This window comes from Scyliorhinus canicula, chromosome 13 (genome assembly GCF_902713615.1).
Source record: "Scyliorhinus canicula chromosome 13, sScyCan1.1, whole genome shotgun sequence".
Lineage (NCBI taxonomy): Eukaryota > Metazoa > Chordata > Chondrichthyes > Carcharhiniformes > Scyliorhinidae > Scyliorhinus > Scyliorhinus canicula.
The window spans coordinates 103,591,938-103,604,630 of NC_052158.1; the positions used below are offsets into that span (position 1 = coordinate 103,591,938).

Genomic DNA, 12,693 nt, shown 5'->3' on the forward strand with positions numbered 1-12,693 from the left:
ATCAATTCATTCAGAGACACGAGTTGAAGTAAACTGTGGCTTTAATCGGCTTACAACTGAGCCTGCCTGTGACTATACTGAACTGAGGGCTGACTCGTAGGACCGCAGCACTTATACTTCCTGCAGGGGGCAGAGCCAAGGGCGGAGCCCTGTACATGCCCCTCATCTCACCCTGTGGGCAGAGCCGCGCAACGGCTCACAGATGGAGCCCACAGGGGCACAGTAATGCACAGTGTGAATTTATAGTGGTTGCACATTCACCACAGGTTTATTGGTAAATAGTCATATTTCTGACTAAACCTTACTACTAGCACCACAATGGGTCCCCCCCCCCCCCCCCCAGGAAAATCCCTGAAAATTGTGCTTTCTCAAATCAACTAACGGACTACCAGGAAAGTGCGAAGCAGGTCAGGCCTCATCAGAGGAATTGTGGAGACATCTGCCACTGCCCTTGGATCAATGTTCATAGACTAATGATATATAGCTAAACTGGATAGAGGAACACTGCTTTCACAGATTGAAATTCTATAAATTGGCAAGCTGTAGACGGCAATCTCAGAATTGGTCAATTCTTTAGATCCTGGGATGGAGGTAATATGGGAAGGGCCTGAACTGGGTTGGCTTAGCCCACAGTACTGCTGAGGGCACTCCTGTTTCTCCTAGCTCCACATAAATGTACGTATCTAAAAAAATATAGCCTTTTGTTGGCAGGTTCCTACGATCCCTTTAAATACTATGATAAAGAATAAAAAACAAAATACGGAGATACTGGAAATCTGAAATAAAAATAGAAAACGCTGGAACAACTCAGCAGGTCTGGCACCATCTGTAGAGAGAGAAACAGAGTTAGCGTTTCAAGTCCGTCTGACTCTTCTTTGGAGTTAGAGAAATGTGATGGATGTTATACCAGAAGGGGCTGTTTAGCACACTGGGCTAAATCGCTGGCTTTGAAAACAGACCAAGCAGGCCAGCAGCACGGTTCGATTCCCGTAACAGCCTCCCCGAACAGGCGCCGGAATGTGGCGACTAGGGGCTTTTCACAGTAACTTCATTGAAGTCTACTCGTGACAATAAGCAATTTTCATTTCATTTCATTTCAGAGAGGGGGGAGGAAAGTAGAAGGTCAGGGATAGGTGGCAGCTCAGGGAGATTTAAGTAGAAATTTAAGTTAATACTTGGAAGACCAAAGACTTCAGTTCCCACCACAAAGTCTGCTCCTTCACCTATGACTCCGCTCCTCTCGCTGGCAGCTATCTGAACCAAACTGTTTACAATCACAGTGTCGTATTTGATCTCAAAATCAACTTTCAACCCCATATCTTGTGATTAATACCACATATCTCCACCTCTTCAATACCACCTGACTTCAGCCAGCACCTCAGCTCTTTTGCTGCTGGAACCTTCATCCATGTCTTTGTTATTCCAGGTTTGACTATTTCAAGCCAGCATTCCTGGCCAGCCTCCCATATTCCACTCTCCGTAAATTTGAGGATAGCCAAACTTTGCTGCCCGTTTCCTAACTTATATCAAATCCCATTCATCCATCACCTCTGTTCTCGCTTATCTCCATCGGTTCCCAGTTAAGCAACACCTTGATTTTAATATTCTCATTTCTGCGTTCAAATCCCTCTGTGGTGTCACCCCCTCCCTACCCCTCCAATCTCCTCCAGCCCTACAACCCTTTGAGATATCTGTGCTCCTCTAATTCTGGCCTTTTGATCATGGCAATAGACCCGGCAAAGTGAGCAGAGCAAACTCTGCTGAGTTTGGGAGTGGGGCCCGAAAACAAGCACTGGGCCCTGATTACCAAATCCAACAAGTGAAGCAGCCGTTCAGGTGGGAACCATGGACTCTCAGGAAATGAAGCTAAATCACACCTGGGAGGGGTCAGATAGAAGCTGCTCCCCCCCAACCCCATCCCAAAATTTATTTTTACAAATTCCCATTTCCGCTCACAGGATGGGCGTGATGCTGACCAATTTCTCAACTGCAAAGTTAAAGAATCTGGCAAGACTTTAAAACTGTAACTGAAGAAATTACACATCAAAGTGCCGTAAGAAACTAACACAGAGCCACACCTGAACTGACCTGCCAAGGTTCAAAATCATGGATATTTGCACAGGTTCCATTTTGAAAAGGTCCTTTCCCATTTTCACAGGCCTGCAAATCATGCAGGGCGTAAGCGACAGCATATACCGCATTGTTCACATTGCATGAGACTCGGAAGTTACTGTCATCCGTGTAGGAGTGATCAGCTGCCCTCATATCTTCCATCCCGGTGCAGATTTCCTTCAGAGCAGACTGACTCATGTTTGATGGCAGTTTATTTTCTTTCTGTATTGCAATTGACCAGGAGCAGCTAAACACTTCTTCCCAGAGTTCAGGCATAAAAATGTCATGAACAGCTTTAAGTGGATGCTTTTGATAGAGAAATTCCTGGAGTCCTTCAATGTCACATAATGGGAGTGTAAGCCCCATTGTTCCAGTCCAGAATTTAGTGTGTTCTTTCTTTATAATAAACAGTGGACCCGATGTGCTCCAACCTTCACTTGCTAACCACGTTCTGTTTGTTATATTTTGCCTGACAATCTCTTCCAGCAAAGGAACTATATTAGTGTCACAGGAAAAAGCAACTATAATCTTTGCAGATGACATTCTTATAATATCGACAACTTGAAGATACTTTTCTCTAGATTTGCCAATTGGAATTGTCTCAGAAAAGGCAACGCACACTCCAAGACTTTCTACTTCTTCTCTGAAAATCTGAGCTGCTTGTATTCCATAGTCAATATCATCTGCAAGTATTCCCACCCACTTCCAGCCAAAATGTTTCACCAGAAGGACAAAGACCTTGGACTGAAACATATCAGTTGGCATCGTGCGAAAGAAGGATGGGAATTCTCCTTTGTCACTGAGACGTGGGATAGATGAGAAGTAACTAATCTGTGAAAAAACAAAAAAAAAGATAATCAATGATGTACCATCAATTGTACGCGAGGCGAGTGATTTACCAAAGTCAGGCTTTAATTGACTAGAACACAGCTCTGCGATCGTCTACAGTGGAAAGGGATGATCGTCAGGCGTCTGAGCATTTATACCTCGTTAATAGAGGCGTGGTTAACTCAGCCTCTCGGCCAATCGGTCGAGAGGCACATGACCGACCAGGGCCAATGGTAAGCCAACGTTCTGGCCCAATGGCAGACGAGTATGCAGATCATATCACCACAATCAATAATTGAATTCTTAAAAGAATATAGGTCTTACTTTTAACATGACACAGCTCACAATTTTTGGAATTCGAATGTGGCATAAACCACATCGAGGGCATTAGGTAGCACAGTGGTTAGCACAGTTGCTTCACAGCTACCAGGTCCCCGGTTTGATTCCCGGCTTGGGTCACAGTTTGTGTGGAGTTTGCGCTTTCTCCCCATGTCTGCATGGGTTTCCTCTGGGTGCTCCGGCTTCCTCCCACAGTCCAAAGATGTGCAGGTCAGGTGGATTGGCCATGCTAAATTGCCATTAGTGTCCAAAAATGTTGGGTGGGGTTAGTGGGTTATGGGGATAGGGTGGAGGTGTGGGTATAGGTAGGGTGCTCTTTCCAAGGGCCGGTGCAGACTCGATGGGCCAAATGGCCTCCTTCTGCACTGTAAATTCTATGATTCTATAAACTGGCTTAATTTATTCAGTGACTCCAGACAATCTGCATTTCAACTTAAAACTCACACGAGTCCCCCAAAAATCTGTGTTGTGGAAAGATATATTGTCATTGCTGCTGAGAATACGAATTTGGCAGCGCGTCATATTTTTTTATTAGGCAACCAACAGTACAGTATTGGATACCCAAAAGTATTCCTTTTTAAATTAAAAAGTATATATATTTTCCAATTAAGGGGCAATTTAGCATGACCAATCCCCTACCCTGCACATCTTTGGGTTGTGGGGGTGAGACTCACGCAGACACGGGGAGCATGTGCAAACTCCACACGGGCAGTATCCTGAGCCCCAAAAGTATTCCGACTAACAGTTAATGCACTCACTATTTTATTGCCTTATTTTGGAGTGAAGGAATTTACTCTACTTGCTCTATTGAAAACTTACTAATCAACCTACTTTTTTGTGAAATAAATTATGAATCGCTCATAATGTTCGTCATTCAGCAACATAACTCATTCAGACAGGGTGGGAGATAAAGGATGGATGTCCGAGGTAGGTTCTTTACACAGAGAGTGGTTAGGGTGTGGAATGGACTGCCTGCTGTGATAGTGGAGTCAGACACTTTAGGAACTTTCAGCGGTTATTGAATAGGCACATGGAGCACACCAGAATGACAGGGATTGGGATAGCTTGATCTTGGTTTCGGACAATGCTCGGCACAACATCGAGGGCCGAAGGGCCTATTCTGTGCAGTACTGTTCGATGTTCTATCTTCTAGATCAGGGGTGGGCAAACTACGGCCCGCGGGCCGCATGTGGCCCGACAAAGGTTTTTATGTGGCCCGCCAATGAGGTGCCCGGAATCATAACCGGCATTTTTGAAAAGCCGCTGGGGAAAAGCCGCTGAAGTAAATGCGCTTATTCAATAAGCGCATTTACTTCAGCAGCTTTTCCCCGGCGGTTTTTCAAAAATGCAGGTTATGATTCCGGGCACCTCATTGGCGGGCCGCATAAAACGCGCGTAGTGGGGTGGATGAGTGGGACTGTCTCATTGGTCGGTTTAGTTGGGTGTGCGACCAATAGGAGTCCAGGTTACAAACAATAAGCCTTATTATTGTTTGTAACCTGGACTCCTATTGGTCGCACACCCAACTAAACCGACCAATAAGGCAGCCCCACTCATCCACCCCACTACGCGCGTTTTTATCGTTGACTCGGCCAGGCTCTGCTTCTGTCAGTGTTAAGGATCAGCACAAGCAACTTGACACCTGATTTCAACAAACTGGTAAATGACTGCAGTCAGATGCATCATTCTCATTGACATTGTTCTGTTACTTACTGAGTTACTTTGTTTTTCAAATAAATGTGCTTTTTTTTCTTTAAAGACCTTTTATTTTGGCTATTTAAAATATTAATTATTTTACTTAATATACTATGCGGCCCTTTAAAATTGTGAATTTCTGAATGTGGCCCTTGCACGGAAAAGTTTGCCCACCCCTGTTCTAAATGTATCATTCTAACAATAAACTATTAATGGTGATGGTTAATTGGGATTTTTGCTGACTAGACTTTTAGGATGAAATTTCAATGTTCAAGAACAAACTTGATAATACAAGTCAGTACAGTTCTATCCCTAAATTATAAAAGGCCATACTGTACTTATATAATTTAGTAAATGTTAACACAATAACAGTTTTATATTGGTTGAGAATGAACAACGCAGTGAGATAGTGGAGTTTCACATGCCCATTTTACTAGCTTAAATTGGACACAAATTCGGCACTCGCTCCCCCAATTCATTTGAAATTTCAGAGACCATGGAGGTACACTCACACAGACCACTAGGAAGTGAATGTCCCAGCTAAAACACAGGCATTAAAATAAATTAATTCTGAAAATAAAAAACATATTAAATATGTATTCTGCTATTAATCATAAGGAACATCTTTCTTCTAACACACCAGCTGTACAGTTAGAATAATACCAAAGGAGCTTTCCTTTGTTTCTATTTAATAGTTGACTTTTGAATCTGCAGTCTGAATTCAGATATTTTTATCTACTTCATTTACAGAAGCACTTGTTAAAGTCTCTGTGCTGCTCACATTTTCCAACTGGAATAAGAATAAAACATTAATCGACAGTTTGGAGGTTCAGAAGTGGAAGGAGTTTTGATTCCAGCTTTTTTAGTTATGTCTGAACAACAATACATCTGCTGCCTATGCATTGTGACATCATAAATGTGATCATGCAAAAACTGTTATATTTCCTGTGAATGTTTAAGCATGCTAGGAAGAATTTTAACCCATCCTGCCTGGGTAGGAGGCAGCCCAGAGTTCTAATTTATGCAAATTGTGATTCCCATGACATCAGTAGGGCTCCGATTGGATTTTAACTTGGATCTGAACGAAGAAACAATTGTGGCTTTCCTGTCAGAAGAAGGTAGGTTGACAGTGGGTTCCAGGCCCCACAAAGCTCCCTCTGTCTTAAACTTGCCCTAGTCTCTTTTTCCTTCTAAAAAAAACATTCCTATGCTGTTGGGTGGGAACATTTGAACCACACATTGCTACTTGGGTAGCTGCAGCTTTCCGCCCATTTTGGAAGAAAGCTGACTGGTGCAGACAGATGAGGCCCAGGAAATAAACCACCAGGGTCTGAAATGGTGAGCCTGTGAGAGGTTTTGCATTTTCATTGCCACCCCTACTTACATATGAATTAGGAGCAGGAGTAGGCCACTCTCTGCCCCTTGAGCATGCTCCATCATTCCATGGGATCTAATTGTAGCCCCCCCTCTCCCCATTATATTTCACTCCCTTGCTTATCAATAATCCATCTACTTCTGCCTTAAAAATATTCCACTTAAAATTCACTGGAAGGTAAAATTGACCCCGAAATTTTGGAATATGTTAACTATCAGACCTAGTGAACAGAGGAAAGCATTGTGACCACATTTACCATGACAATGACATCAATAACAACTTGCCGCTTTTAACATTATTACATTTCCTAATGCGCTTCACAGGAGCATTATAAAACTAAATATGAAAATAACCACACAAGGGGTTATTTGGTCAGCTGACCAAAAGCTTGGTCAAAGAGATACATTTTTAGGAGTGCCTTAAAGGAGGTAAGTGAGGTAAAGAATTGGAGGGATGTTGGGAGAGTGCAGAGCTTGGGGCCCAGGCAACTGAGGCAAGGTCACCGATAGTGGAATAACTAAATCGGGGTTGCTCAGGAAGCCAGATAAGGCTGGAAAAGATGACAGAGATAGGGAGGGGTGAAACGAGGATAAGTATGTTAAAGCCGAGGCATTGCTTGAGCAAGAACCAATGTCGGTAAGAAAGCACAGTGGCAAATAGTGAATAGGACCTGCTGCAAGTGTAGACATTTAGATGACCTCAAATTTTACAAGGTTGACCATCGTAATATGTTGACCATGGCAATCTTTATCACCCACACCCTCAGTTCTTAACTCTCTTTGTTTTTGAATAAATCAATCAGGTTTGATCAGAGTATCTATCTTAAGGTACTACATTATTGAAGCAGAGTCCCTTTACTTAAACATAATCCACATAAGAAAGTAGTCTCTCACCTGAGGAAGACGATAGATCCCAAGTATGGTTGCCATTGAGATTGACATTGTTGAAGTTGAGGCACCGATTACAGCAGACAAGGAAGAATTTAATTGGCATCGGTAATTTGGAGTGAATTTCTGCTGTCCAGATATAATAGCAAAGGCATCCTTTATAGCTGTAGGAATATTATAGCATGTATCGTAGATGGCATAACCCAAAGTTATGTTTGGCAAGAGCGCTGGATTATTATTTATTTCATCAACTGCGAAGATCATTCCTTGCATCCATCGATAAGTTCTAATATTGAAGCTTGAAAGCAGAAATGAGCAGTAATCATAATTAACAATGACCATTAAAAATAAAACTCGAGCATAAAAATATTGAAGTGAGTTGAGGAGAGATTTGGCCAGGGTGAATTGGAGTCAAAGACTGTCAGTTAGAAATAGAACGGAGCAATAGGCAACCTTTAAAGAGAAAATGGTTTGGGTAATGTAGTACATTCCCGCAAGGGAGAAAGAGAGCGAAACCATCTTTCGAAGTGACGAAGGGGCTGGAGAGTGGGAAGAAGAAATGACAGGAGGTGTATGATAGAAATCAGCCTGGAAATACATGGAAGAATAAGACTGAATGTAAAATGTGGAGGAGAAGTTAAAAGGAGTTAAAGGTTAAAGAGACAGAACAAGAATGGATTGGCAGCCAAGGAAATCCTTGGCAACTTCAAGAGAAAGGCCAGGATCAATATCAACCACTCTACATAGCCTTCATTGATCTGACCAAGGCTTTTGACTCAATCAACCAAGAAGTGCTATGGAAGTCCCTGGCAAAGGCTGGCTATCCAGAGAAATTCATCATTACATGATGTCGGCGACAGTCCTCACCGACAGAAATAAGATAAAAAACTTTGAGTTCAAGACTGGAGTCAAGCAGGGATGCATCATTGCCCCCATCCTTTTCTCCTACTTCATCGCCACCATCCTTCACCTTGTCAAGAACAAGCTTCCCGGTGACGTGGGTATTGTCTGCAGGATGGACAGAACATTTCAATCTCAACCGGTTGAAATCCAAGAAGAAAGCGACACTGACATCGCTCGTGGAACTTCAGTCTGTGGATGACATTGCCATGGCCGCTCTCTCAGAAGAGGAGTTAGCCCTCGGGGATTGTTTTTATGCATTCAGTGGTTAGGATTTAGGTTGTACTGTGTGATAGGGTTGTAGATACAGAATGAATAGCAGTCTGCGAAAGAACGAGTACACCCATGTGCCAAATGGTCTCCGTTTGTGCTATATTATTCAATGGGTTGGATTCCTCCTCCCTGCCTGCCACCAGAGACGCGGACATTGGGAGTCTCCGTCGCCGGACGCATGCGGCCGGAGAGTCCTGCCCTATGATTCTCTCATTTTGACTACTGCTTACAATGCTGGTAACTATTTATGGTTGACAGGAAAATTTTTATAGATCACATCAGAAGAGAATCCCCGGGAGACGGCGCGAATACCGTCCCGCCGCCCCGACGCCGGCTGCCGTATTAGAAGTTATAGAACAGTACAGCACAGAACAGGCCCTTCGGCCCTCGATGTTGTGCCGAGCAATGATCACCCTACTTAAACCCACGTAACCCGTATACCCGTAACCCAACAATCCCCCCATTAACCTTACACTACGGGCAATTTAGCATGGCCAATCCACCTAACCCGCACATCTTTGGACTGTGGGAGGAAACCGGAGCACCCGGAGGAAACCCACGCACACACGGGGAGGACGTGCAGACTCCACACAGACAGTGACCCAGCCGGGAATCGAACCTGGGACCCTGGAGCTGTGAAGCATTGATGCTAACCACCATGCTACCGTGAGGCCCCTCTCCGGTGCCGTTTTTCAGGTGGGGGTGAGATTCACGCCACGCCAGTCGGGGGCCATTGGCAGCGCCCCCCCGGCAATACTCTGGGCCCCGATGGGCTGAGCGGCCGTCCATTTTTGGCCAGCCCCACCGGTGTGAATCACTCACCTCTGACACCGGCGGGACCTCGCAGATATGTCGGTGGGGGCAGTCCTCGGGAGGGTGCGGGGGAATCCGACCCCGGTGGGGAGGGGGGGGGGGGGGGGGGGGGGGGGGGGCAATGGTGGCCTGGCCCGCGATCGGGGCCTACCGATCTGCGGATGGGCCTGTTCCATGGGGGCACTTCTTCCTTCCGTGCCGGCCCCTGTACGGCTCCGCTATGGCCGGCACGGAGAAGAGAACCCCCCACGCATGCGCCAAAATATGCCGGTTGGTCTGCGCTGCGCATGCGTGAGATCACGCCGGCCCTTCGGCGCATGCGCGAACTCGCGCCGTCCCTTTGGCGTCCACCTATCCCCCGAAAGTGCAGAGACTTTCGGGGGCTGTTGACGCCGGAGTGGTTGGCGCCGGTTCTCCCGTCGGCCTGGGGACTTAGTCCCCAGAAGGGAGAATCCCAGCCATGTCTTGTAACCTTTATCTTTTCCTCTAATCCTGAATAGCAATGGAAGATTAATGAGGATAAATCCAGGGAAAGCCACTGAAATGATGTTTTAAAGTAGGGTAAAGCATGTATCCTTGATCTTTTAGATGTAACATTGCAATTTCTTTGCAGCAGATTTGAGGCAGTGGCCTTTCAGGATCCTAACTTACACATTTCCAAATCTGCTTCAAAATGAGTTGCAAATCGAAGGAAAATCCAGGCCAGTATGTCTAATCAATGCTTGTTAAAAACTAACATCTTTATCTCTGCAGTGCAGAGGGAGCCCATTCGGCCCATCGGAAACAGCACTCTACTTAATCCCACACCTCCACCCTATCCCCTAACCCAATAACCCCACCTAACCTTTTTGACACTAAGGGGTAGTTTAGCATGGCCAATCGATCTAACCCGCACATCTTTGTACCGTGGGAGGGAATCGGAGCACCCAGAGGAAACCTTCGCAGACACGGGGAGAAAGTGTAACCTCCACACAGTCACTCGAGGCTGGAATTGAACCCGGGACCCTGGAGCTGTGAGGTAGCAGTGCTAACCATTGTGCCACCGTGCCACCCATAACACGACAGACCTTTCACATTGCTCAATGCACCATGCCCCATCACACATCCTGACACTCAGAAATAAACCCTCACATCATTAAGATGCACCTCCACCACATACAATCTCCAATTACACCAGCCCTACACACACACCTCTAACTACCTCTACGTATTCTGCTACGGCAGGCACATTACCCAAACACATAGACACATGGTCACTGGCATTCTGCCCTCTGTCTTGCAGGAGAAGGTGACTCACAACAGGTGGGACAGGAAGGTTGATGGATAGAAGACCACCAAGAATCCATCCTTTCAGTACCTTTGAACAGAAGTTCCTGAGGATCATGAACGAAGTGAATGAAATGAAAATCACTTATTGTCACGAGTAGGCTTCAATGAAGTTACTGTGAAAAGCCCCTAGTCGCCACATTCCGGCGCCTGTCCTGGGAGATCATGGGCACCAATGTAATGAAGCCCATGGCACCCCATGTTGCCAAGGCCAACCTGCATGATGATTAGTTACTGCTTCGCTAGCTCACTGCTCACCTTTATCCTGAAAGGTGCCATGAGCTTGAAAATGTAGATGCAGTGACTTGACCTGCTTCCTCCCCAACCCCATCCCTCACCCTTATACTTTTGTGTTTTAAGATAGCCAACAAACTGCTGAGTGCTCAGTCCCTGCAGCTTCAAGTGGAAGGGCAGGGGAGAGGACGGAAAGAACTCTGTGGAAGAAGCACCATCACTCAACTTGCTACTTGCAGCCATCAACCCAGATAAATGGCACTGAACAAATTGGAGGTAAGTATAGATTTAGGATCTGCACAGGATGAATCACGGGACATGAGTGGGCTACAACCACAGGGAGAATGTTACACATAAATTCTGCTGCATTGCTCTCAGATAAGGGTGGCATTCGGGGAAGGGTGGAGAATGCAGTGCTGATGGTGGGGTGGCAGACAGCTAAGGAAAATGATGATCAACATGCACTTTGAGATGCTTGGGACATTAGCATCCCTGCCAAATAGCCAGCCGTCACTGACTAGAAGCATTGAAGAGTCTAGATCCTCTGTGGGACAGGGCATCTCACAAAGCTTGGAAGCCATCCTTTCCACCATGGAAATGATGGGGATTCCATGGCAGCACAGTCAGACCAACCCCAAAAGGACTGGCTGGTGCCTCCCGGCTCAGTTTCCACCACAGCCCAGGGGGAGTCCTGCTGATGTGCCAACGCTGCAGTGTAAACTCAGACATAGGTCATGAGATCTCAGGTCTGCTGCCATTCAGTCTCACACTGCTCCCATCCAGGAACAGCTGCCATCATGGATGCGGATCTCAGTGCTCCAGCAGAGTCTGAATACTGCCGAGACACCGGGCCATGGGTGGCAGCGGAGCAGTAACCAGGTGTCCTCTCTTAAGAGAGCAGCTGTGCCCCCACCACTGCCACTCTACCAGTACACTTGCCGGTGCCTCTCTAGTAGCCAGCTGTTACCCACGCCAAGGAGGAAAAATCTGAAGGCAAACATATTCTGATTCAAGAATAACTTTTCTTAGCAAATAAGTTGTATCAGCCCTCTGTTGTTTAAGTATTAATAAATGGAAGAATCTGTGAATCATATTACAGCTTCAGCAAAACACCAGTTTATTATGCACCTACCGGTCGTTGCATATTCTGTAGCCTGGCTCAGACGTGAAGGGCAAATTGGATACCTCAATAGTGTCATGAAGGGGAAATACTCCTCCTATAATGATATCACCATCCTGAAGCACCCCACTGGCTGTATATTCCTGAAGTTCACAGCCTGACGGAGCAGTTTCAAATCTTGAAAACTCACAAGAAAACAATAGAAAACATAACTTGAAATAGAAACTCATTTTCGCAAGAAGTGATACCTGTAGCACCGTGACTTTCTCCATTTATATAGCTATTTAGCAATTACCTGTTATTACTTCTGCAGATGTAATTATCTGCAATATCCTTTCCGCTGAGAATTACCCCTATTACAACCATGAGATCATGTAGATTGATCCTGGGACCTCAAATTATGTTCAAATCAAAAGAAAATATATTTGGAATTTTAGGTAAACAACATTCAGCCATACCTTTTACAAGTTTTTATTTTCAATTAAACATAGATTTACTGGTGTAAAATAGAAAGTTAATTTGTTTCAACAGTATTCTAAAAAATTATCAAGGTAGTTAGCATGGTCTCATTCGACGGTAAGAACAAAATCTCTCTGCTAAAGGAAGAATGTACATTGTGAATACAACTGTTTGTGAGACAAACAGCGAAATACTAAAGTGAGAGTTGTGAAAAAGTGAGACCTTGCCTCCTTTAAAGAGGGAAAGTAGGATCATACTTTTAAATGATGCGTGGTACATATCGGGCTGTATTTAACTATCTGACTTGCTGGGAACAGAGGGAGGAGGGGAGT

General features: G+C 45.1%; 1 protein-coding gene across 1 annotated transcript in view; it reads right to left on the reverse strand.

Annotated features, from left to right (window-relative positions):
- Positions 1–12,268, reverse strand: part of LOC119975636 (vomeronasal type-2 receptor 1-like) — a 29,247-nt gene extending 16,979 nt beyond the window's left edge. The window contains exons 1-4 of the mRNA XM_038815421.1: positions 12,198–12,268; positions 11,915–12,079; positions 7,243–7,534; positions 2,089–2,943 (exon numbers count right to left, since the gene is read on the reverse strand). Coding sequence (XP_038671349.1) covers positions 2,089–2,943; positions 7,243–7,534; positions 11,915–12,079; positions 12,198–12,268 — 1,383 coding nt within the window. The remainder of the gene's footprint in view (positions 1–2,088; positions 2,944–7,242; positions 7,535–11,914; positions 12,080–12,197) is intronic.
- Positions 12,269–12,693: the final 425 nt, after the last annotated feature.